At 41.1% G+C, this 27,457-nt stretch overlaps 1 protein-coding gene across 1 annotated transcript; it reads left to right on the top strand.

Annotated features, from left to right (window-relative positions):
• Positions 1 to 2,049: 2,049 nt before the first annotated feature.
• Positions 2,050 to 26,243, top strand: LOC133976327 (neuronal membrane glycoprotein M6-b-like). Its single transcript, XM_062414510.1, has 7 exons — positions 2,050 to 2,119; positions 19,927 to 20,113; positions 21,777 to 21,936; positions 22,460 to 22,628; positions 24,836 to 24,909; positions 24,992 to 25,057; positions 25,968 to 26,243. Exons 1-7 carry the CDS (start codon positions 2,050 to 2,052, stop codon positions 26,118 to 26,120), a joined length of 879 nt encoding a protein of 292 aa, XP_062270494.1. The 3' UTR covers positions 26,121 to 26,243.
• Positions 26,244 to 27,457: the final 1,214 nt, after the last annotated feature.

Consider the following 27,457-nt stretch of genomic DNA (forward strand, 5'->3'; position numbering starts at 1 on the left):
CCTTCTCCTACTGTTCAGTGATGGTTCAGAGACTTTAACCTGTTATTCATTGATGCAGTGGATCAGGTTTCATCATGGCTCAGTATCAGAGAGCCATTCAAATGTCAAAAAGTCAGTGTGAGGATTTACCAGCATATGGTGCATAGTGGGTGTTAATTTCAGCCCTCTGGGTGAATGCAGCCCCTAAATGTCGTATATGTCATGTTGGCTGTTCTGGTGTCTGATGTCGGGGGGATGTTTTGTGGGATGAACAAATGAGGGGCTGGTGGGGTCAGTGTCTGCAGTGTGGGGGGTGAGGCTGGGGGGGTTCCTGGACCGTTGTGTGGGCTGAGCTTTGTCTGAAACAGAGCCACGTGGGCCTGAATTAAAACCTTATTTAAGAGGATTCAGGACAGATGGCGTCCCATTGTTTCAGGATGTGTTTATTATTAGAAAATGGGGTGAATGATGAAACCAGCAACCCACCTCCTCCCTCCCTCCCTGTCTCCCTGTCTCCTCTGCCTTCCTTCTCTTAAGAAGCACACCTACTTTTAACCATTTTTCCAGGGTTCAAGGACTCACCTTGCTTGTTTGTTCTCTCATTGGATTATGAGACCCCTGCACTCAGCCAATCAGCGTCCTCGGAGGCAAACAAAGAGACCCTTCTTAAGTAAAGCCAGTCACATGGCTGTTTACTACTTAAGAAGCTCTGATTGGTCAATTGTGATCCAATCAAAGTTCAAAATCAATTTAAGGAAAGCTGAGACAGGATGTTTTTCTGTTGTAATCAGACAACATGTACGACACAGAGCATGCTCCTTTGTATATACCTGTGTACTTTTTTTATACAATATAAAACTGAGAAAAGTAGCAAATCCTCATATTCACACAGAAGTTGACAAACAGATATATGAGTAATATTAATATGAGTGATTGACAGATGATTGCAGAATAAATAGATACAAGAATACACGAAAAAGGAATGAAAATTATAAACAACACAGATGAATGGCTTGTTCTCTAAAAAAATCTTGATTTTGTTGCAGTGTCCTCACAGACTTGCGCTGACTTTAAGGTCATCACATGGCATAATTTGTCCATTTGGGTTAATTATAAGGACGAGTGATTGGAGAGCTGCTGGCTGTTTAAAGATATACTAAAGTGTTAAATGAACTATGATGAGTGTTCACTGTTTTTCATTCTCAGATTTATATGTGCAGAATGAAAAGCACAATCAGTCCTGTTCCCGCCTCTCACCCATATTCTCACTTCTATCTTACACTCTGGATCCTCTTTCGGATCCTCTTTCGTTTTCTCCCTCCCTTCCTCCCTCCCTCACCAACTCTCTCTCTCTCTCTCTCTCTCTCTCTCTCTCTCTGTCTCTCTCTCTCTCTCTCTCTCTCTCTCTCTCTCTCTCTCTCTCTCTCTCTCTCTCTCTCTCTCTCTCTCTCTCTCAGCTCACCAGATGGAGAGGGGGTGGTGAGTGTGCGATTGTGGTCGTGTGTGTTTGTGTATTCATGCATGCATGGTTACCCATGAGTTTGCATATTTACATCTTCTTCTCGTCATTTTGCCCTTATATCCTCCTCTGCTTCACCGAGACAGTTTCACCTGCAAATCCGTAGAAAAAGGAAGAAAATAAAAAAGACTCTTAAGTGAATAAGAGGAGGACAGACCCTTAGGAGAGATATTTAACCATCGGCACCATTTTAATCACAGACAGGGGTGATTTTCGGGGCCAAACGCGTTATCTGGCATCTTTTGGGGGCCACTAAGCGAAATAAATCCAATCTGGCAGCTGCCCGTGCATCTTGAAACTGGATTGTTACTATAAAGAGAGAGATAGACGGTGCTAAGCTTTCACAGGGAGGAAGAGAGAAAGGGGGGGAGAGGGATCGGGAGAGGGAGGGTGTGTACGAGGCGAGAGAGAGAGAGAGAGAGAGAGAGAGAGAGAGAGAGAGAGAGAGAGAGAGAGAGAGAGAGGGCGAGCATCAAGGCACCGGAATAGGCTCCAGCATCCACACACTGTAAGGTACAAGTGCCACAAGGAGACTATAATTCCTTAAAATAATGGATGGAACAAAGCCGGCCATGGAGTCCAACGCGGAGGAGACTCAAGACGAGGGACAGGAGAGCAAAGGTACGCTCAATCAGCCGCTGACATTTGCGCGTTTTTCATATAGATTCTTTGGAGACATTTGCGTCTGCGCCAGCCTGAGAGGTTTAACCTACTTGCAATGGCTTTCTCTTGTGCTTGTGTGCGACACAATAGCAGTGCCTTTCTCTGTGGGCTCTCTCACAGATATGGAAAGACACGACGGTCTCTCTCTCTGTTGGTGTAGATGAGCGAGATTATTCCAACCACATGCCCGATTTTCCTCCCCGGTGTTATTTTGCGCCTTCAAATGGATTTTAGGGGGCTGATGGAGGAGAAAGAGGGTGGGCGGGTTGTGGAAGATGCACGGTCTGGTTTTATGGAGCATATATTAATGCCAATTTGCTGCACTATTACGAGCTTATTGCTGCACTAATGAGCAGCTGATAAAGAGAGAGGTTGTGCGCTGCGCCCTGCATTGTTTCCAGTCAGGTGTGGGTGATTCTCCCGCCGCAGACGCTTCGATTATTAACGGCGATTCCTCCACAGAGGCTCGGTGTCTGATGTGTGAGGAGCGTGATTAGTCGACGGCGGTGCAATATATGGAGTCTGTGTCTCGTATGACCGCAATAATCAGGTCCATTAGTCGAGCAGGAGGCTGCACTTGACGCAGAGGGATGGATGTGTCCATCAGTTACAAGCCCAATGCTCACATCTGATAATGAAGCGTCTAAAGAGGGCATACAATTGATGTTAGGCTTCATAAAAGACGAATCTCTCCTTTAAATCTTACAGCATCACACAGAAGGCACATAATGCTCGTTACACCCATAAAAGCAGAGTGTCAGATGTGCCTGCAATATAAATTGAAATATGAAACACAGCGTCTTGTGCACATCAATTATGTCACATAAAATAGATAAATGTCACCGAAATGATGCCAAACTGTTGCTGCCTCTCTGCTCACACTGAATCTGTGCGGGAACAGTGTAGGTGTGTCTTTGTGTTGGAGGACTCAACGCCCATACAGAGAGGATGTGACCGATTTGTTTTCATTGTGGCTTTGGTAGTAAACTCACATCCTTCAGTGTGGACAGCAATATGGTTAGTGAAATAACTCAGTGATGGCAGGCTTACTTTAATGTGCACATCATGATGGATGGGATGCAAAGAATTAAAGATGTGATGATGATAGTGATGACTACTTGGGATCTGAGTTTATATCCTTTTTATTTACAAATCAGTGCAGTTGTGTCAGATATAGTGTGATGCCTTTTTTTGCCCTGTTGGCTACAGACAGCAGGATAGTTGACTCCACGTCAGAGTTTGTGGGCCTGAAGGGTTTTACACATACTGATCTAACAGCAACATCCAGACTCCCCATGCTTTTACTTTCATTTCTGCAGTTTCATGCGTGCCAAAGTGTTCAAATGAAAGATTTTTTTTTTTTAAGCAATCTTTAGCTTCAATGTTACACAATGGAACAAAAAGTAAATATGAAGATTTCTAGCTTCAACAATTCAAAGTGGCATAAAATGATCTTATCAGATTGTTAATGTCAACACTACACAAATTGGCTAAAATGTTACTATTTCAAAGACAAATTTTCAGGTTTTTTGCTTCAGTGTACAATTTTGAACACAAATATTGATCATTTTTGCTTCAGCAACTCTAGCTGTCATGAAATGTCACAAAGCTTTGCAAAATGGCATACATTTTACTATTTTGAAAACAAATAATTAGACTTTTAGCATCACAGTTACAAAATGGAGTCCAGTGTTACAATTTTGGAAGCAAATATTCAGATTTTTAGCCTCAAGATTACAAAATGGCATAAAATGTTACTATTTTGGAAGCTAATTGTCAGCCAGTGAGTTCAAAGTTCATGCTGTTGCAACTGTTGAGAGGCTGAAGTGTTTTACATCCCTGGATTTATATTTTTAGCAGATTTTGTGGCTTAAAAATCTTTTTTAAGATGCAATATTATGATATTGCTAGGTCTCAGGTTTCTCTTTTTTTCCAGCTATGACGTAAGGTGGAGAAGAGCGGGGTGTCCCTCAACAGTGATGTTTTAAAAAGACATTACATCATCCTCTCCGGAGGCATGATGTTACGCGTGGGCCAGCGTCCAATGAGAGCCCGTACCATGCAACTTTAGTTTGGCGAACATATTCTCTTCACCCTCAGGATGGTTGAGCAGGAGGGCAGCTGTACATATAGAGAGCAATAACTCCCTGAATCCCTTAATCACCATTTTATGTGGAAGCAATGAAACAATCACCCAGTTCAACCTCTGCAGCCTGGACTGTTGTGCTCCAGGTGTGATGTTGCGCAACTGAGTCCACCCACACCAGCGTACCAAAATAGACTAGAGTGGAGGATGGCCTATTTGTTGGTGTAATCATTTGCGTGTGCCTTTGACATCTGGAATGTGACCATAAGCTTATAGCGTCCATTAAGAAGCTGAAGATTTACAGTGGGGGCAAGAAAGCGAGAGCTGTCATGTAAGAAGCTTGTGTCGGTGTTTGCCAGCGCTGCTTCTTCAGCTTCGGTATGACACGTTTCTGTTTCAGAAGGCAGATGGATGCAGTTTGGGAATAAATACTTCCAAAACTTATGAAATCATCACACTGAAGTGCCTGATGTGATACAAACATATTGTGTTTCCTGCAATATGCTGCATCTGATGGGGACGAGTTCAGTTTTAGAAACAGTCTGGAGACACAAATGCGAGTCCTGAATATTTAAATGGGCTGCATTTATATAGCTCTCTTCTAGTCTTCTGATCACTCAAAACGCTTTACACTACATGCCAGCATTCACACATTCACACTAACGTTCATACACTGATAGCAGAGACTGCCATGCAAGGTGCCAACCTGCTCATCAGGAGCTGTAACGCTGATTCACACCTGAGCCACAGCCGCCCACATTTCAATGATTAAAGCCAGAAGTATCATGTACATTCAGTTTAGTGTATTTTCAATATAACTGTTACTCAAGTCAAAGGCGAGCATTGGCTAGGCTATTATATGAGCTGGTGTAATGCAGCTATATCAATATTGGAATATATGTCATCAGATAAGTAAAAAGATATTAGAGTAGAACAATGGCAAAGATGTAATATGGAGATACCATCTAAACTGTCTCCATGACAAAGTTTGACCTTTTTTCAACTGTAAAATATCCTGCTCAGGATATATCTCGATCACAATTCTTTAATAACCAAACTTAACAGATCTCTATCAGCTCATATCAGCCCATATATATCTTTATCAGATTTATTAAACTTAACAAAAATATCACTTTTAATGGGTTTTTTTTCTTTTCATTTTTTCCAAAAAATTTATATGGAGCTAGGGGACCGCTGTTGTTTCTCTTTGTAGCGTCTCTGCATGATATTGAGTAATTACAAACAGAGAAATGAGCTCAGCACAAACATGGTTTATAATCCGGGAGAATGGGCGGTGTTTCGTGGGTATGGATTGATCTTTTTGCTTGATTGCTTCCTATAATCTCTGATCTTTACATTTAGAGTCTAGAGTCAGGCTACACTGTGCTCACTTGGATAACTTGGATAATGAGACATCAGCTCGCTCTCTGAGGTACACGTATATCAGATTTCATTAGTATAAGACAGTTTGATTAGACAAAGAAAGCACCTCCCATGTGGCATTTGTATTTTTTACCTTTAATGTGTCTCCCTAAAGCGCCTTGCAGCATTTCAAAGCGCATCTCAAGTCAATGTGTCTCCTTTTTTGTTGTCACACACACACACACACCTTTCTTTCACTGCGTGTGTGCATGTGCCCGCTCTTACATAACGCAGCGCTGGCTCACCGTCCTTGGTTATGATGTTCAGATCAGGACCGTAAAAGATTACATCATTGTCTGGAGGGGAGCAGGTTTTGTTGAATTTTCTGCATGGAAGGGCAGAGCGGCCTCCGAAGCACAGAGACGTCCTCTTAATCAGCCTTTGAAGGTTTTTTGTTTTTTAAAATCTGTGATATTTGACCTGAATAGAGGAGGATTTTAAGATTATATGCTAGAGAGTTATCACCTCTACTCTTTTTAACCAGCATATGTCTCCAAAATGGTACAAAATCATTGGAGTCCATTGCTTCACATTCCTGCAGTGACTTGTAGATTAATAGTGTTCATGCAGGTCACAGTTGAAAGTAAAGGGATATTTTCTGATTCATTGTTGATGCTTTTTACACATGAAAGATTCATCTGAGGTCTGGTTATTTCTCTTTCTGTGTGTTCCCATTGGGCGCGGCTCTGTGCAGTTGCTTACAAGAAAATAGACTTAGTTGTTGCTTCTTACATGTGTGCTTGACTGAATTTGAGATTGCATTTGCTTATTTAAGAGTGGGATGGGAAGCAAATGAAAAAGCAATTCCGTGCTTTTGCATAACCCCTTTTAAGATTTTTTCAATTATCCCGTCTTCACCAGGGGACTAATTTCATTGATTTTATTGCTATAACTCACGCAAATCTGAATAGATTAGTCAATTAATCAATTACTGTAGGCGCCCAACCTCTCGGGACAATCACAAGATGATTTAATGGATAAGAAATGAAGTGAAGTAGATTTCTGTTCAATAAAATCAGGAATTTTACCCTTTGAGGCCTCTGAAAATGAAACAACCTATGACAGAAAAGTCCCTTTATGTTTGTTTGAATGAGGGGTTGCAAGTGGACACATTTGTTTTAAGGGGTCACAAGCCAAAAAGGTTGGGGACTTCTTGATTAGTCGTTTTTGATCAATTGATTGAGAAAGAACAGTGTTTTTCATCTTCATTTATAGACCCAATTAATCAAAAAAAATATGAACATAATCATTAGTTGCAGCCCTGATCTCACCTTGGCAAAACCTCCAATGTGTGATAGTGTTACAAGAAGAAGAAATGGGGGCTTTCTGATATCACCTAAGCCAGGAAGAGACCATGACAAGGGGTCATATGAGAAAAAAAAGCTTCAAGAACACAGTCCAGCTGAGCCCAGGTTGTGCCCTTGAATCTAAAGGCCAGCCCTTATTTGATGATCATCAGTCGGGCGAGGCGATAGAGGAGCTGGACTATTCTCCCTGCTGGTGCTGACATTTGGTTTGTGATGCTGATAAATATCGGAGTCTCCCTTTCCTGCTCTTTCTTGACCTTACAGTAGATCAAGCATTGCATGTTTCACATTACATAAAACATTTGAATCCTTTATCGATCTCTGCCGCTGTTGAAAATGTGATTTTTAAGAAAGTCAGACTTCCCAGACAGTTGCAATGGTTCCTCCTTTGACCTTTCATTTCTTACTTCTGTAACTCTGATATTATGCATTAGCAGTACAACATTCAAACATGTGCTGAATAATAAAAAAAAACAGTATATAAGAAGATAGCCAGTGGTGACTTTTGCTCCTTTATTGAATGCGTCTTGCCTGTGTTCAGTGTTATTCTGCCTCGTAATCCACTTTACAAGGCAAAGCAAATCACTGCTGCCACACACACAAATCCTAAGAAGCTTCCCTATACACACTCTTTAAGGAATAACAGAGAATTAGAGTATGTGTGTAATAACTTTAGGGCAGAAAACTAGCTTGGCTAACGGCACATTATGGCGCAATATCAAGATACTTTACTCTCTTGCCTTTATGCTTGTACAAAAATTGATGAAAATAGATCTGAAACAGCTGATATGGCCTTTTTTAATTAGACCTACATTAGAATAAGATATATTTAACATTAGCCACATTAACATTAACCACCATATTTTAAGTCTTTTGCTATAACTTGCACCTCTGATGTCGTATAAGGTTCAACTTATTACCTTTACCTGAGATTTCTGGCATCTGCTGGCTCAACCAAAAATGTCCTCCTTTTCTAAATCTCCCCACCGAGACTGTAATAGTAGCTGATTTGCACATTTTCTGCTATTATGGACTTCTATTGTGCTGCTGCTGCTGCCCCTCTCTCTCCCACACACACACACACACACACACACACACACACACACACACACACACACACACACACACACACACACACACACACACACACACACACTCTAACACATAGACTTGCTGTTATTGGAATCCATCTACTTCACTTTGTTACAAATAACCACCTCTCACATGTAGGCTCAGGCTCTCGCTCCATATCTTTATGGCAGTTTGTCAATGACGATATTAAGTAGAAAATGCACCCACACACTGAATTGATGCTCCAGAAAAACAGTGAGTACAGCTACAGCTACATCTTCATCATTAGGTTATACTCAAAATGAAACCAGAATTAGTTTCACTGACAAAAACTCTTGAGTGAGCGCAAATCAAATTGAATCATCAAATCCAAATGTAAGCAAACAGAGGAACTGACTCTGCAGCTTATTTATTTGATTCTGACTCTCACATTTCTGTTTATAGAATTGATGATATTTGCAATCATTTTGACCCAGACTTCAACCGTCTATGACCGTAATCTATCTGTCATCGCCACGTCTAATGAGTTAAAGTGTCTCAGGCAAATGAAAGACCACACTTGGAAAGAGACTGGTTATAACTGGAACACGTTTCATCTCCAGTTAAATTGAATGAGCGTGTCGTGCTTCCAGTTTGCATGCAAGGAATCAAGAAGTCCCATTTATCACTCAAGACATTGATTACACTCGTGATCCTGTCCTCACATCTCTCTCATCTGTCCCTGTGTGGTCACAAATATTTACTGTCCAGATTGTCAGTAAACTTTTTTTTTGCTTTCTTCTTTTTCTCCTGTCTTATCTATTTCCCACATGCATACAAACACACACACACACACACACACACACACACACACCCACAGCCTATTCTCCTCTCGCCCCGAAGGTGTGTGAGGTTGTGGGAGCATGTGAAAGCCGTCACACAGGGAGAGGCTCATGTGTTCCTCATTTGAAGCCATTTGCCCAAAGCATGCTGTCAGCCTCCATCTGGATATATGTGTGTGTGTGTGTGTGTGTGTGTGTGTGTGTTTAGTGTTGGTTTGTGTGTTTGTATTTGTTAACGTGTCAATGACCAGGAGTGGTTGAGGGGAATGTCTGTGCTTGCACTGAAGGAAAAGTTCTATTTTTGTGTGCACACGTGTGGGCGAGACTGTGTGGTACGCCGTCGTGTTCGTATTCAGCACTCTCGGTCCCCACACTGTGGTCACATTTATATTTAAATGTGCTTTCTCTGCTTGCATGGTCTGGAAACAAGCAGCATTTAGTGTGAGTGCGTCTTGTAGCTCTGTCTTGTCAGCATGAAAGCTGGCAGCACTGGGAAACCCCCCCCTAAAAGTAGCTTTTTGGTGCTCACCTTAAAAAACAACTGTGTATTATTATTTTTGTATTGCTCACTTCAAAAAACATGTCAGCTCAATGTGTTTTCGGCTTTAGATGAAGGTGGAATTGTACTAAAAGATGAAAAAATGCAAACAGTATAAAAGAAAACATGAAAGTAGTGAAGCAAATATGGTAAATGCTTAAATATTGTGTAACAGTAGCGGAATTATAGTCATGAAAGTAAACTTTAGCCATCATATATGCAGCAATATTAGCCACCACATCTACAGTTTGTCGATATTTTATCTATAGTTTTTATATTTGCTAACATTAGCCAGAGTATCTAAAGCTACCCAGCATTTTCTAATAATGTGTTAATACTGTCAAAAGTTAGATAGTTTCACTTGAAGTCATTAATTACGTAAAAGTGCCTGATTGTTTTTTTGGTTTCAGCTCCAGCTCAAGCTGCGTTTCCATCTTATGTGATTTTAAATTGAAAAACTCATGGACTCAGATATTTTACTAAGCAATTAATCAAAAACATAATTAAAGGATTAATTGCTAATGAAAATAGCCTAACCCATTGGTTACAGCCCTAATGGGAAGCAACAGATTACACAAATTGGGGAACCAGTTACAAGCTTCCACAAAACAGTAGATTGTTGCATCTATGATTGAACTCCAGTCTGCAGTTGGTATATGAATAGCAGCAAGTGACAGGTTGGCACAGCATGCCTTGTTCCTGAGTGATGCCAACCTCCTCTGGCCTTCCTCCATCACCCACCGATGCCCAATCTGCTCCTCTCATCCATAGCCCATAAAACGCCTAGATGCTGATGCTCGTCATCATTAGCCATGGATGACATCGATAAATGGTCGGGCCTGAATGACATGTGGGTCATTCTGGTTCATTGTTTAAGACCTGGCTTTGTTTTTGAGTCCATCTTTGGTTTAATAAAACTGTTCTCAGCTGGATTTTTATAATATGAGCTTTGTTTTTGGTGTGTGACCCCTACTGCCATACAAGGATTGACTTTGTGATGATGAAAAGCTCTGTTTTTGTAATATTATTATTGGCCTCCATATCTCATTCTCCATGTTCTGGATATTTGTAAATATTTAGACTTGAACTGACCTATCTATGTAAAGTCTGCCTTCACAGAAAGTGCTTTGGCCTTACAGTAAATGAGACTCTCTGTAGTAACTCATATTTCAGAGTTCACGCTCAGTTGGACCCTTGTGCCAACCACGCACACAATTTCCAGCGAGCCCCAGAGGCTGCTGGAAAGTGAATCTCCATAATCACATCAGGGGCAGGCAGGGGCGGAGGCGATGGGGCCAGGGGAGGGCCACCGACTTCTTTGACATCTCAGGCAAAGTGACATTAGCCAAGTTGGTTGCGTAACCACTGAGCCATTCACTTCTGGCCAGAGGGGCCATTTTACATTTTGGTGGAACAAGACTCAAACTAATAGCATACACTCTACTCCACTGAGCTGGCCGACGGCAGCACAGGACAGGTGATCTTGTTTCTGAAGAGAAGAGGATTAGAGGCAAGGGAGCTAAGTGAGTTTTCACACTGCGTAGGCGGTCAGCGGATTTTGTGCCATCTCTGTTTCGATCGAGCCACTGCACCCTAAAGCCAGGCAATTTTGAATAAACTCCTTTAATGTTGCTGTTAATTGTGCTCGCCTCATTATGCGAAGTAGCCCTCAAGGAAACAAATACTCTTTCTTTGCATCATAATGTGTGATAATGTACTCCAGAATGCCTGAAGATAATATCTTGAGCACCTCATTTCATATACAGAAGCAACTTCTGTCAAAAGAAAAACTAAAGATTTTGACTTTCTGTCTTATAATTCTGACTTATTAAGTCAAGATTTTGACTTACCGTCTCATAATTTTCACTTATTATTTTAGTAATCTGACTTTTTTGATGTTTCCCACTTTGTTCTGTGGAATCAGCTGAAATCTTGTTTTTTGTCTCCACATGAAAACAGTGAAAGAAACACTGAAAACTGCTTAACAAATACCAGTTTTAGTGGTGTTAGGATTATACATTTAAAAACGTATTTACAGCACATATGAAGGCATGCAGATTTAAAATCTTTTTGTTTTTCAGAATTCAGTATTGAATCTTAATCTGCATTGCAAATCTGTGGATGATCCTGGTGAACCACAACAGGGAATGTAAGGAGGCCTGTGTTACACTGTGCTCTTTCTTCCGGGCTCCACATGAGTATGAAGGCTCTCCAGCTGCATCCCAGTTCACACAGGGGACACCGAACAAGCAAAAGCACCTTAACCCACCCAGAGAACTGATTAACATTTCATGTTCGAGACTTTAAGAGCAAGAGTGCGAGCATAATGTAGCTATCTGTGAAATAAATGTTCTCTGCTGTGCTTGTGATGTGATGTTTTGCTAATTTATTCCTGTGTTGTTGCAATTTTTCGTTATTGGCATGCAGAAGTTTGACGAGTCATAACTAAACACGATGGTTCAGTTGCAAACATGCAAACAAGCTTATTGTAATGTGCACCAGATTAAATTGTGTGTGATTCTCTGCATATGTGTGTGTTTTGTACAAGGGCATAAACTCTCGTGTGTGTCCCATCTGTATCTTTTATTTAAATCATTACATGAGGGGGTGTGTTTGTTGCGTCTTGGGAGTTGAGTCCCTCATCCAGCTGTTAGAGTTTAGCCCAGAGAGAGATACAGGAGAGCAAGCCAAACATCCAACAGATCAGCAGGATAAAAGTATTGATCACCCAGCAGAGCGGGATTTGAGAGGCATACAGTCATTCAATTATGCCAGATGCTGACCTGATGGCCTTCATAATACCGCATAAGCAGCCAAGGGTTTCTCACAAACAGAAGATTAGGGTCAGTTATGTACAGAGGGGAAAAGGAGAAACAGAAAGGTTGGGAGCTGGCGTCATCCTCTTACCTGGCAGGGGAGCATATTGTGTTCTCTTGATCAACGCCGCAAACAAGCCGATTCGTGGAAACAGTTGGGTGGATAATGTGCTGTTTGCCCGGCAAATGTGTGTCAAGATAAGGGAAGGAATTAACGAGACCAAGATGTTTATCATGATTAAAGATATGCTCTGAGTATTGCGAAAGATGAATCATCACATGCAACAACTGAGCCTGTGCCATCAAACTGACAGCTTTTGACAGACAGTTCCACTTTATGATGACTTGGGATTTACTTTTGTTCCTGTAAATTGATTTCTTAGATCTGAGAAGACGGCAACAAAAACGTGGTATAAGAAACTCAAGTAGAATTTAAACCAGATAGTTGGAACGCAAAATGAAAGCGACTCAAATGTGATTCATTTTTTGATGGTTCCAGCTTCTCAATTGTGAGGATTTGCTTCTTTTCTTCACAGATTATCTTTTTACACCTCAAGTCTATTTTATTCCATTGTATGAGCATAATTACAGGTATTTGGCCCCGAGCACCCCCAAAATGCAGGTGACCTACACTCAGCAATGTGCCTGAATGCAACACGTGTAGACACTAATAAGAGGATGGAGGCTGCTGCTGCTGCTCTCCTTTCACAGACACAGTTTAATCACATAAAATGAGTAATGAAGACTTTGGGAAATTGCGATGTGAATGTTTTCCTATTTTCTGACAATTTATAGACAAAACGAGAAAATAATTGCCAGTTTAATTCATCACAAAAATCATTAATTGCAGCACAGGCTTCCTCGATGATTATTTCCAGCACTTTGTGTGTCCTCACTTTTGGTTTAGGTCATCTGACTGAACTGTTGTTTAAAAACTGACCGCTCAAATTTCTTCCCCCACTGGACATTTTTGTGGCAATGTAGTTGTTTGTTCCCAGATCTAAGCAATTACTTTGGTGTCAGAACTGCTGAAAAAAATGTCCAAAACAACAAAAATAAGATGTAGTAAAGCAGAAATATCCTTTAAGGAGACGCAGCTGTGTTTTTAGCTGCATGACGACTGGGTTTTGATGTTCTCTCTTGGTTTTTAAAAGGGTTTCAAAAAGCTCAGAGGAGCACTATATCCTTCAATACAAGAGGAGAGAGAGAAATCTCCCAAGCTGAAGTTATGAGCTTATGTGTGTGTGTGTTTTCTGTTGCTGTCAAACAGATGGGGCTTCTTTTTCATCTGAGCCAGAAGAGACTCTCTCTTTCACTTTCCCACACCTTTTCTTTCTCTCTCTCTCTCTGAGGTCCTCCTGAACTCTTGTGGGAATCTACCCATAATGCATTGTGAGGAAATTGCCCCGTAATGAATACAGCACTCCTAAATTGGAATACAGCCGCAGGCAGGGACCAGACCGGCCCGTTGAAATATTCACAAAGCTTTATTAATGCCGTTATTCCTGGCAGATGCCCTGTGCGTACTAACAGTTGGCGATAATCATGCTGTGCCACTGGGTTGTACAGTTTATAGCAAATCATTAACTATCAGGACAGTCGATGTAATCTTCTCTCTCTCTCTCCTCTACTCTGTTTAAATTTAAATCTGTTTTATAGGCATGACAGCAAAAACAATCAATCTTGCCAGAGTTATGAAGAACATCAATTCAAGCAGTATTTTTAAATAGATGTGACACGTGATCACTGCTAATAAAAGGGGGAAATTGTTAATTAAGTGTTTAGCTTCTGTTTACCCCAATTATCTTGCAAAGCACCCTGTAACAATATAGATGTCTTAAAAGTTTGGTTTTAAAGTGCAAAAGCCACAAATTGAAGGCTGGTGACAATGCAATGATGAAGTTTGTAAGGCGGTGTGTTTTTGAGGGATTATTTCATGGTGAGCACCCTTCATTTCATGTCAGGGGTGTCAGGTGATTGACAGGAAGCAGAGAGCAATCACAAAGGATGTCGTGATGTTCTGTCTTCGTCCACGCCTCGTTCATCAAGTCGAAGAGCCTGAAATATTTTCCTACCCTATAAAAAAACTAATCATGGTGAAAAAAAGGGGGAGAAAATGTATTTTGTATTGACTGTGTGGATTATTTGGGACATCACAAACTGCTACGCTCTGCAGAAAATCCAGGAATAATGATGAATAAACATCAAGGAAATCTGGACAATTTGCACCAACACCACTCTCATTATTACTCACAAAAGGCTTCTTCATATTTCCTTCAGCTGTACAGCTTCCTACAAACTGCCTGCACTGTCTCTGCTGTGTAACGTTGTGTAATGTCAATGCAATTGCATAATCACGTTGGATACGTATCAAGTACAGAGTGATTTCCGTTGAAAAAGCAAGAACATGATGATTGTAACCTAAGATTAAAGCTGCTATGCTTAATACTATCATCAATGGATGAAATGATCAGGTGCAGTGTGAAAGGGATTGGTGCTTCTTTGGCCCCCGACTTCACTGTTTTGGTTCAAATCTCACCGCTCTCATTAGCATTGGTATTTTCAAAGCTCTGATAAACCCACTGTATGCTACCTGCCCAAACAGACAAGGTTAGCTACTAGCTGGTGAACATAGCAGAACATTGAAAGAGCCAGATGTTTCCCTCAGATGTTGGTGGAGAACAGAAATGGAGCTAAAAGGAGGGTGAATATTGGACTTATATTTGTCAATTCAAAGGGAACGTGACTTCATTTGAAACATTCATTAACTTAATAAGTGATAAGACATCAGTGTCTTTCTGCTTTTCGTCTCTGTTAAGTCGATACAGAGTTGCCATATCTGCAAGGAAGTGTTGGAAATAAAGCAACCTTCAGAGAAAAAAAAGAAAGAAAGTAGGTCTCTATTTTTGTCTCTAATGTCAAATACTACAATTTATTCTTGACCTAGTTCCCAAAACCTGAGCAAACGAATATGGTTAGAGCTTAATAGCATCTTCCTCCTCACGTTTATCTTCTCTTTCTTTTACATCCTGGAGCATGTTTGTTATTTTCAGTTCAAATTTCAGATTGTTGTCACCATTTAGCACCAATCTTTAGGTTTTGATTGAGGTTACATCACTCTACAATCGGTGTATATGTGTGTATGTGTGTGTATGTGTGTGTGTGTGTGTGAGAGAGAAGAGTAAAGCGGCTGTGAAGCACTACGCTACTGCTGAACTGGGTCGTGGGTAACACGTTGCTATGGCAACTGCTATTTGCCGGCCCTGGGGCCAAGAGCTGCTTTTTCGCTTACACTTTCTCTCATTCTTTTCTCTGTTCTTCCTCGCTTGCTCTGCCTTTTTTCCTTCACCTTCCTCTCCTTTCCTCTACCTTTTGTTCCTCTGCTCGCTCTCCATCGATCTAGCGCTCCGTCTTCCTCTCCATTCACCACTTTTCTTTCCGTCTCCTCGCTTATGCCATCTCTTCCTCTCATTTCGCTTCCATCTCTTTCTACATCCCTTCATTTATCTCTCTCTCTCTGCAGAGAAAATAAAAAGAACAGGCGTCTATTATCCGTCTTTCCTTTAACTGTCGACCACAGACGCAAATTGAAATCCTAATTTAAGCAGGGGAACAGTTTCTAGTTTTGTCCTGCATTCTTGTCACCCAATCACACAGCTCTTTTGGAAGGAGAACAAGCTTTAACAGCAGGGGATTTTAATCCTTAATTGCAGCTCTTGTCTGTCAAATTTTCTGTTCTGTTTGCTTGACAAAATGTAACAGAAATTTCTAGATCTTTTGTTCCATATTGGCAAGCTGCCTTCACAGACAGCCACTACAATGTTCGCACAAACTGATGCATCTTCCTTGGTCTGAGATAGTCGAGATATATGATACAGCATCGTAACGGTAGCATAATATATTACGATTAACTCCAGCTTGCTCACTGTAAGTACAGCGTGGGCATTCGGTTGTATTTCAGAAAGAGAGCAGAGAAGAAGACAGGCAGGGCAAAGGCAGAGACAGAGGTAGTGAGATGCAGCGAGGTATAAAACGAGGGGGATAGTTCGACCTCGGTGTGTGTAACCTAAATTCTGCTCTAAATGAATAGTCCATTGATTTCCATTGAGGCTGGCTTGAGTTGACCACTACGGCCTGTCTGTTTCCCATTAGCGCACATTTAAACTGAGGCTGATAAACAGTCATAGCCACAGGCGGACCGGATGAGGGGCCCGTGCAGTGTTTAAAAGAAACCTGTGAATTCTTCCGTGAAGCTGCATGCAGTCAGGGAGAAGACAGAGTTAATAGCAGGAAAAGTAGGTAAAGTCTTAAATACCAGTCATGCAGTCTTTCTTTACTTAAAACAGTCGATCAAAATCTGCATACTTTGGCTCTTTCCGCCTCTATCTACCGTCAAATGAGTCACAGTCCAATTCAAGATAATGCCACTTGAATAAGCGGGATTATCACATCTCATAAGCATGTTTTATTCTCTTTCTCTGTTTTAAAAAATACTAACATACTAAATTACCTGTTGAGATTGACCTTTTACAGCAGGATGGAGCTTTTACAACAGCCTCCTGGTCATCATCGTATTGATCAGTGACATTATTGTAGCCCCCTCCCTCCCAACCCCCCCAGGCCTGTCCTGTTTCTCGGCTCGGGATTTTAGAGCCATCCGGCCTTATCAGCTCCACCTCTCCATCAGCCCGCTTCCTTCATTAACATTAATAGGATTTAGATCTATTATGCAACGAGTCCTCCGCTCCGTTACGCAACACAGTCTTCATCAGCTGCACACTTTGGAGGGAAGCAGTTGCATCTTAGATTTATGACTTTCATACATTCACTCGGACGTGGAGTTTCCAATGTGTGCCGTCACGTGACCCCACATTAAGGTCAGACACGATGAAGGGAACAGAACAAAACATTTCTTGTCAGAGTGAAACTTTACATGACATTTTGTAGTCAGACTGAGTTATCGTTTTGAAACTTTTAAGATTTATTTATTAAAATCTTTAATTAAGTAATAAAACTACAGTTTAGGTATTAAACGTTTTAAAGCTGCCAAAATAATCTAAATTTGTGGAAACAAATTTTTAAATTACTAAGAACTTTTACATTTTATAAAATAGTGTAAAACTGACTAATTTAGCAGACAAAAATCTACTTTTCATTTGAGCCAGTGTGTCTGTACTTAGGCAAAGTTGTGCTGTTAAACAAACTCACAACAAACACTAAAAGAGCAACACCTTTTTTAATATCAAAAATCTTATTAAGTACAAATTTATGATAAAAATGAATACTTGAACATAGATCAGCATGATGAGAACTACCTACAATGACATGTACCTTTGTTTTTTAGTGGAGGATGGGATTAATAACCTTTACTGCAATCAGCCACTAGGGGGAAATTGAAGTTTTTCGACTACCTCTAGGGCACCATCATGACATCCATATAGCTCACAATGACAATGCTAACATGTTGGTGTTTGGCAGGTACAACGTTTCTGAGTTAAGTGTGTTAGCATGTAAATCAAACACAGCACTAAGCAAGTAAAGTAAAGCTGAGACTGCTGGGAATGTTAGTTTTGCAGGTATTTGGTCATAAACCAAAATATCAGAAAAATTAAAATAAGATTAAATGAAAACTGAGGTCAATATTCATCCTCTGGGGTCAATGAATGTCTGCACAAAATTTCATAGCAGTCTATATAAAGCTGCGCCTGGCTAAACATGCATCAAATTAAAGTCCATTATTCAACCAGCATGATTTAAATGATGGAAAAACATGAAAATCCCCACATTTAGGTTCAGTAAGCCGACCTTTTTTTCTCCCAGCAGTGATAGTATCTATGATTGTTCTTCCCCGTAGGGAGTGCAGGAATCAATCTGCTCTTTTAAACTCATCAATAACGACTCTCCACACAGGCGTGTAACAGTACCTGGCCTCAGAGGTCGATTAAAAAAATATGAGTGGAAGTGCTGAAAGTTTTCATTACGAAATGAAATAAAATGATGCTGCTCTCAGGGTTTAGTGAGGATTTATGATGTTTCTTGGGAAAGCCGGATGTAGTGTCTCTCTGTGTGTGTGTGTGTGTGTGTGTGTGTGTGTGTGTGTGTGTGTGTGTGTGTGTGTGTGTGTGTGTGTGTGTGTGGTTTAATTGCTTTATGTGGAGGGATATCACCTCATATAATCAGCTGTCAGAGTCCATCGACTGAGTTTGATGTTGATAAAAGCTGTCAGAGGGTCTTATCTCCTGCTTGTATGGATGTTAGAGTGAATCTCATGTTCTAACAGGATCACCTGTCATATACACTATATATCATAAAGCACCATGCCTGGCTTTAAGTGTGTGTTATCCTCTCAGTCATGGTTTCACTTTAGGAGCCGTGGCTGTCAGAGCAGATAATTTAATGTCTGCGGAGCTCCACGTACAGATTTTGAAATATATGCATTGCGGTCAATCGTGTTTTCAAGGCTTTGCAAATAGAAATGTTTAGATTCAACAAACTTCCGAACATGAAATAATGATGCTTCAGAGTTACAATTGGAACGAGTTGTCATGGAAACAGCAAAGTGGCTCACACAAGACAGTTCATTTTGTCTTTCTTTTTTTCTTCTCGGAGTAACTTCCTGCTTTGCTATTTTTAACGGGGCGTTATATAAGATGCGACTCTTGTGCTCAATACAATGTGTTATTTTCCCTCCTCCTCATTACACTTTATCCTCTCAACTTTGATGGGAGCAGCAGGCACTGCATTTCCTGTACCTGTATCCAGAGCTCATAACTCACTCAACAAGCTTCACACGCTGCCGCGGTTAATGGAAAACAAATGTACTAATTCATCATCATCACCATCACTCTGTAGAAACTGCTCGAGCATAATGGATAATTGTGGATCATTGATCATCTTTCTGGGGGTGTAAAATATGAGAAAATGCTGGAAAAAGATGGGAAAAAATACATGCTAGGCGCTTCCTTAAAAATCTTTCTGATGTCACATTTGTCACTTTTTAATTGCACTGAAGCCCAGAATAAATGAAGCATAGAGTCAGTCCTATTCCCACTTTCACCTGCAAGAGTAACACCATCCATCAGTATGACTCAAGTGCCACTTTTCTGATGCCCTAGAAAATGTCATTCATTTTGAAATCATTTATTTAGGCTGAAATCATGAGTTATTCATTCAATCTGATCATGACAAAGAAAGAAACTTTGAAATGTTTCTCTGTATCTTTAAAGACAAAGGCAGCTTTGTAGGATGCAAGAGTGTACTGTAGTGCAGCTTACATGTAATATTCAACACTCCCGGCTCCCTGAGCTCAAAGTGAACGCACACTAACTGTGAAAGCTGCTATGATTAGCCGCTCGACATGCCTGACAGAGAGAAATGTTGTTCCTCCCTTGTAGACTCTGAAAGATGAGTGTGGCGCAGGTTCTCTCTCAGCATGTATGCTTGATTCACCCTCACAGTATGAATGTAAACAATGTAGGAGTAATCAGATAGCAGTGGACCAAAGGCTGTGGAGTGTTGCAGTGAGTGTCATCACCAGAGCCGATCGAGTCGCTTTATGTGTCATGCTGCAGCAGGCTACTCTGTTTGCCTTAAAGCTTTTTTGCTGAAGTTTCCTGCAGCTAAATGCATCAGGAGAGCCTTTAATCTGTGAGTTAACCCCCGCTCTCTCTCTCTCTCTCTCTCTCTCCATCTCCCCCCCTGCAGGATGCTTCGAGTGCTGCATCAAGTGTCTGGGTGGGGTGCCCTATGCCTCCCTGGTGGCCACCATCCTCTGCTTCTCAGGCGTGGCCCTGTTCTGCGGTTGCGGCCACGTGGCGTTGACCGGCACCCTAACCATGCTAGAGAACCACTTCTCCAGGGTCACAAGCGACCATGCCACCCTCACCGTGGTGTAAGTTCCTTATCTTGACAGCTGTGATTGAAATCAGCCAACATCTGGTACTCCACTATGGGAAAACGTCTAGAAAAGATGAATAAATGTTGAACTTTTAGTACCAGTATTGATTAACTGACATACTGAAACACCAATATGACCAGAAAATTGCTGGTGGTATCCCTGCTGTTATTAATCAGCCAGCTACCCACAATATCCTGATTCAGAATATCCTAAAACTAGCAAACGTAACTTAAAGAAAATCAAGTACTATCTTGTGTTTTTTATATGCTACAAAACATGTCAGGAAATAAGCAGTCGATGCCATCACTAACCAATTTCCGCTTTGAAACTGCACACAGTCTCAAAAACACAGATTCAGTCAGCCAAAATTCCTACATCACATGTCTAAGAAAACAATCATTTATAATTAAAAAGGTAATTATAAGCAGAGTCTACTTCCTCTGGCTTTCGCTGACAGCTGATTCTGATCTGTATTTAATAATAGCAATCCCATCAAGTTGAAAGGCCGAATCCAGTGTATTGCTGTTTAGCCTGCAGTTATTAATCAGTCAGCCACAATATTTGCTATGATTCAGAACATCCTAAAACTAGTAAATGTCTTTTAAAGACCCCCTCCAATGAAAATAAATGTAGCCTTGTTAACGTGTCAATGCAGTGTCCGGTCAACACCATGGCTATGAACGTCTCAATTGGACCAGATCCATTTTGTGGTTAGCTAACAGACCGGCCCCCTCTTCTGCCTCCGTGCATTGCACTTCCTATAACTTCTGAACTGTGGTTGTCTGTTACCATGCCCGCTGCCACAGGGCATGGTGTCCTTAGGAGCTGCAGTCTGCCGAGCACTTCTCTGAGCTTTGGTGGAAGTGAGGCATGTGAGTTGTTGATAATGTTCAGAAGTTCGGTCGGGCTGTACCTTATTGGCTTAGCTGCACTGGTGGTGTTATCTGCACACTTACACAAAGAGAAGAAACACACTCATTACGCCATAACCTGGAGCCAGAGAAGCTGCTTCAGGAATATATTTGCATATTCTTTCATTCAGATATGGGATTTTTTAATGAGAGAGAATGATATGTTATTTTAAAAAAGCTATAATATGCAGAATTTATTGGTTGGTGTTTGTAAACACAACATTTAAAGTTGGCCGCTCCTCCCCAACTCAAATAGCAAGAGAGAGAAAGAGCAACGGGGGTCGAGCAAGCTAGAGAGTTATTTTCTGATTGTTTAATTCTAAAGCACAATTAAAGGTGTGGGAAGGTGTCCCATTTCTGAATTTTGTGTGAATGCAGAGCTTCATCCTGTCCACTTTGGCCTATTTGCTGTGTGTGTGTAGCTCAGCTCCACCCTATCGCTGTTATAGACTGGGGGCTACACGCCTAATGCCCAAAGGCTGACACCCAGAAGTATCCTAAACACATCAAAATAATAGGATAATTAGAAAATACAGGCAGAGGCAGAGATAAACACACCACCACACATTTCTAGTGGGTCATAAGTGATTATTGAGAAGGAAAATCCTTCATAGTATACCTTTAAGGGGTTTAAAATGGTAATTAAACAGTTTTTCAGATACATATTTTGTATCTTTATAAGTTTAAATACATGTCTGGAGAGGATCTTTAACTCAGTCCTCTTCCTTTCTTTTCTGTGTGTTCAGGATCCAGATCTTTCAGTACATCATCTACGGCATCGCATCCTTCTTCTTCGTCTACGCCATCATCCTGCTGGCTGAGGGCTTTTACACCACCAGCGCCATCAAGAAGGAGCTGCAGAGCGACTTCAAGACCACCGTCTGCGGACGTTGCATCACTGCCTTCGTACGTCAACGCACTCACACGCAAACAGCTGCTGCAAATCATCACACCCACTGACCCAGTTACACTCCAGATTAAAGCCTTTAAATGAGATTTAATTACTTTGATGTGTATTTTATAGCGTTCCTGCTTAAAATAGTGTTTACAGGCTGAAAACAATCATTCATTATGCTTTACAGGACAGGACATTAAGGGTCATCATAAAAGCATTGCAGAGCCACATTAACAACACTCGAGTGCTCACACACCTCTGCACATTTATGGACACACATATACATATATATATATATACATGCACAGCTCACACACATGCACAAACACTCCCACTTGAGCCCTTGAGGGCAACTCTGGCACAGTTTGTCCTTTCTAGCCTGATTACTCTTATTGCTACAGATGTCCAGTAACATTAGCTTAAACATGGACTCTGTGTGTCCAAGTGCATGTGTGTTTGATGGGTGGAGGTCTTTAAGGAATAATATTGACCTATTTTTTCACAAAATAAATAAAAAAAACCTGTGTTCTCTAGTTCATGTTCCTGACCTACATCCTCGCCCTGGCCTTCCTCGCCATCTTCGGCTTCACAGCGATCCCGGTTTTCCTCTTTTTCAACATGTGGAATACCTGTGCTGCCATGAGGTCTCCTGATTCCAACATCACCTCACCTGACTCCATCTGTGTGGACGTTAGGCAGTATGGTGAGTGGCATACACACATGTTGGAGCCACAAGGGGAATTTGATCTATCTGCTTCTAATTAAAGTCATTTCTACCTATATTTACAATTTTGCGGTGAAATTAAAACATAAAATGTGAGAGGTTAGCATCATAAGCAGAAATCTCATTAAACCAGAGCTGGAAATATCTTAACACAAAGTCATGTGTCTTTGAAACCAGAGCTGTTTTTGGAACAATCATGCAGTGTTACAGGGTGTGTTTTCTCTTTAATGTCTGTAAATGTTCCAGTGATTTTATTCCATAAACCATTGCTACAGTAAGAAGACCTGCAGCTTCAGAAAGAGTACTTCTCAGCTCATTCTCGAGTCATCAAGGCCAGCCTGCCCTTTATATTTTCTGCACACCTGATCTAATTAAGGATGACACGTTTCATTGTGGTTGAATTAGATCAGGTGTGGGGGAGTAGAACTTGTGACAGGCGGGGCTTGGCAACTGGGTTACAGTAGAAATTCATGAATAATGTTACTTTTTGTGGTTCTGTATCTTACATATGCAGCTTCAACAACATGTCAGCTCACATACAGATGAATTATTCACTGCTCTTATCTCTTTTTTTACCTTCAAAATCAGGTCACTATGTCCTTGACAGCGGGTTTATGGGTTTATGTGTTTTTTTATTCTAAAAGATACAATGTGATACATGTAAATCAGACGGAGATGCAGAGTATTCACACACTGAATTTAATCATTAAATCTCTTAATTAGACTGAAAAAAGGGAACAATTTAATTTCCAAAGAGGCAAATGGTCAATATGACAGAAAGATAAAGCAGATATAGACATACACAAAATATATTATATCCTGTTGATGTCATGGTCAAATGATTAAAACTGGAGTGCAGGACTTTTGTCTCCTGCTTTGGCAGTGGGGCACTCAGCTGTGATTGCCTGATACACCTGGCATCCAGCAGATCTCATATGCACCCTGAATGACAGGCACACAGAAAGAGACGGATATATTTTGACGGATTTGTCCCAGTATGCCCGATGGACATAACCTACTGTTGCGGCTGTAAAACGGTGGATAAATTGTTTTGAGTGTCACGCAACCCCCGTGAAATCAGAATTTGATCCATTCAGTCCGATAGTATTTGGAAAGTCTTGAAGAGCCACACGATTAACAGCCAAATGGCCAGCGTGGGAATGTCACTCCCAAGACGAGATTGAAAACCTCTGTATACGGTGAAATATACAGAGATTTATGTCGGTGATAGGCAAGGGCTTATCTGTAAAAGTTCCACTCCACACATGTCTTCAAAGTTTAGGAGAAGTTCCCTTGATCAAGGTGTCTGCGCTCAAACATGTCCGCCAGCCTCAGCCATGAAGGCTTTTAAGTTTGCACATAAAAGAACCTCATGGCATCTCATATACTGCACTTTCACATTTAGCATAAATATGAAGCATAGCAACATATAGAAAGAGCATATTCAAAACCCTTTAGTCTTTTCTCTGATGAGCAACATCACATATTCATCTCCAGCTGCTGGTATTTTCTACACGGCGAAAGGTCAAAAAATGCATTTAGATTATTGAGATCCTGATTGGATCTCTCTCTGAAAATCCACCTTTATGCAGTATTACAGCACAGTAACACTCTCTTGTGATTGCATATCTAGTTATCTGTTTGATGGCCTAATGTACAGTATATGACCCACATTTGAAGGACAGCTGGCCCGCTTTCAAAGTAGGATGAGGATCACATATGCTTTATTGGCAGTCCCACTGTACTACTCTGTATGAAATATTAACCCCAATTACTGGCAGTCTTCACATTTTTATCAGCCATTCAAGAGCTGTAGTTGGTAAAGATTTTTGATTACTGCTTGTGTCTTGCAAGGCTTGCTGTCACATGATCTTATTTATGATGTGATAATAATAAAAAGTTGAATAAAAATCTTTAAAAAGAGGCTGAATCGATTGAGTTAAAATAAGTCTCCCTATGCTATTCAGTCTGTAAAAATGTTTCCACAGTAAAGAAATGAATCAAAGTAATGACCCATATTTTTCCTTCAGAGGCCAGAACAGTAGCAGCCCTGTTTCCTTTAATCTTTATCCGAGCCTAATTCATAAAGCCTTCAATCATACAGTCTCAGGGGAGCAAAAAAGCTTCTCGTCTGAGATGAAAGAGCGACCTCAGTCCGGTGACGTTTCATCTCTCTGATCCTACAGGTATTATTCCCTGGAACGCCACTCCGGGAAAAGCTTGCGGAGCCACACTGGGAGACATCTGTAACACCAGCGAGGTGAGAGGATGCTGACCTGGACCTCTATTCTTTTTTTTTATCTCTCAATCCTTTCACTAACAGTCTCTCTTTTCATTCACAGTTCTACCTGTCCTACCATCTCTACATTGTTGCGTTAGCCGGCGCCGGAGCCACTGTCATCGCATTGGTAAGCGTCTCATGATGCCGCTGATAATGTGCCTCTCAAAATATGCATGTTGCCATGGCGTGCTTATCTGTTACCATAGCAACTCCGCCTCTCATGTTTGTCAGTATGTCATTCTATGGGTTGAAATTCTACCCTGCAGCCTGCCTCTGTGCGTACAGAGGGTCAGTGTTGTTGTTTTTTTCACTCAGCTGCGGAGGTGGATTTTTTTTCTTTGTGTTTAGGGAAATGGAGATACTAAAAAACGCAATGAGCTCGGGTCACTTGAAAGCTCTCTGTAATGTGTTTTTCAGCAGAATGCTAAATGGACAAGGAATAAGCAATTGAGTGCAGGCAAATACATCAAAACAACATTTCCTGCACTGGTTCTAGCAAATTGGACACTTTGGCATTCATTTTAACAGTTATGTGTCATCAAACAAATTTCCTATTATGTTTTCTCATGATATTCTAAGATGCATTCAAAAACAATTCATCTAAATCTGGGTAATGCTGAGGTTTAACAGGTGATTTCACAGACGACTGCTAATTAGTGAAAACACCTGTGACTGAAAACCTCCACACTCTCAAGTTACGTCTTAATTCCATACTTTCAGCTTTTAAAATGTAAAAGTGCTTAAAAAATATACTTAACATTTTGTCCAAAAATGAAAAAGCATGAAGCAAATAGTGGAGCCACTCACAGCTGCAAGATATTAAAGTAAATTGTGGGTGGTGGAGAAATTCTCTTCCTCAGTGAAATTTAAGTGCCAATTCATGTTTTTCCTATAATTTTGGGGGCATTTTGGCAGCTCCTCTATTTCCTCTTTAAAATCCATAGTGATAAAATAGTGTCCATTAACAGTCTCCTTTTTGCACATTTTATTTCTCGTCCCAAAAACTGTCAAAAAACCCCCCCTGTGTTTCTCTTCAGATTCACTATCTGATGATTTTGGCGGCCAACTGGGCCTACCTGAAAAGCGCTGTCTCCACGCACGAGTACCAGGACATCAAGACCAAGGACGACCAGGATCTGGAGGCTGAGGCGCGCTCCAAGGATGGCCAGAACTCCTCCTCCTACTCATAAGGACAAGCAGACCTCTAATGCCACCACTCATCTTCCCAACACACCTTAAACCCCACCTCAAAACACCCAACGCCCAACCCTCCCTTCGTTAAAACAAACCACCTCAGTCATGTTTGATAGTCCACCCGCCCTCAAAAAACCTCCTGATTCTCCATCCTCTTCCCCTCCACGATGTTTATTAGAAATGTGGGAGCGCACCAGAAGGGAAGAGAATTGAGGATCGGGAGTGATGTCGGGCCCAGACGGAGGCAGATGCTTCAGAACGAGAGAGTTCGCCCATCCGGGGTCGAGCTCAGGTACGATATACATCAGTTCAGAAGCGTCTCCTCCTCCTCCTCACACCCCCACCCACCCTCCCCCTGTGATTTTGGGTGGTGGCTCATGAAAGTGGCCCGGCTGTGATGGCCTTGCGCCCTGAGCCAACACAGCCTCTCGACCACACAGCTCCTATCAGCCTAAAAAAAACATTCACTGTCTGCTTCAGCCACAGGGAAGCCAGGCAGAGACCAACTTCCTCTGTTTTTTTGGTGTTTTATATGCATATATATATGAATATGAATATATTGTGCGAATGTGTATGAATGTTGTTGTTTTTTTTAATACTCTGAAAAGTATGCCAGGTACTATTACGATCTTTCTTCTTCTTAAGTTTTTGCGCTCATAGGTTTTTTCTCATTTACTTTCCTCTCCATCTTTAACTTTTTATTGCTAATGCTCAATACGTTGTTGCACTATTTTAAAAACACAAAAAATGAGGGATAATTAAAATCCCTTAAAAAACATAAAGCACCCCGGCCCCCTCCCCCTCACTCATAGAAATGACTAGAAGACTCAAATTGCGTGGTATCTCAAGGATTATTGTGCATTTACATGAAGTTTATTTATCCAACAAGGTTAACACAGTTAATTTAAGACCAGAGGTGTAGCAAACCTTTTTGGAAAATTAGCTTATTTGCTTTATTGCTGAGAGTCAGACGCGAAGATTGATACAACTCCTTCAATCTTCTTATCTAACTCTCTGCAAAAAAGCAAGTTGCAATTACCAAAAATGTCAATCTATTAATTTTAAGATCAGTTATTGCTACACTCGTCACCAGCGGCAGCAGAACTCTATGATAAATCTGTCCTGGTCTTTTTAACATAAAAGACACACACCTCAGGTATCAAACCAAGTCTTTATCCACTAGTGTTCTTTTTCAAAGCTTCACCATATAAAGCACTTAACCTTTTATTGCACTGTATTCGGTGACCCATCAGATTCTGCAACCAGCCCTGATATTCTGACCCTGACCATCTCACTCCTCATGCCTGAACCTAACCAACACTGCAGGTTGCAG

The sequence above is a fragment of the Scomber scombrus genome, chromosome 24, assembly GCF_963691925.1.
Source record: "Scomber scombrus chromosome 24, fScoSco1.1, whole genome shotgun sequence".
Taxonomy (NCBI): domain Eukaryota; kingdom Metazoa; phylum Chordata; class Actinopteri; order Scombriformes; family Scombridae; genus Scomber; species Scomber scombrus.

Coding starts and splice junctions, on each gene's coding strand:
- LOC133976327 (XM_062414510.1), top strand. CDS start 2,050: ATGGATGGAACAAAGCCGGCCATGGAGTCCAACGCGGAGGAGACTCAA. Junction 20,114..21,776: donor CATGCCACCCTCACCGTGGT/GTAAGTTCCTTA, acceptor CTGTGTGTTCAG/GATCCAGATCTTTCAGTACA. Junction 24,910..24,991: donor ACATCTGTAACACCAGCGAG/GTGAGAGGATGC, acceptor TTTCATTCACAG/TTCTACCTGTCCTACCATCT.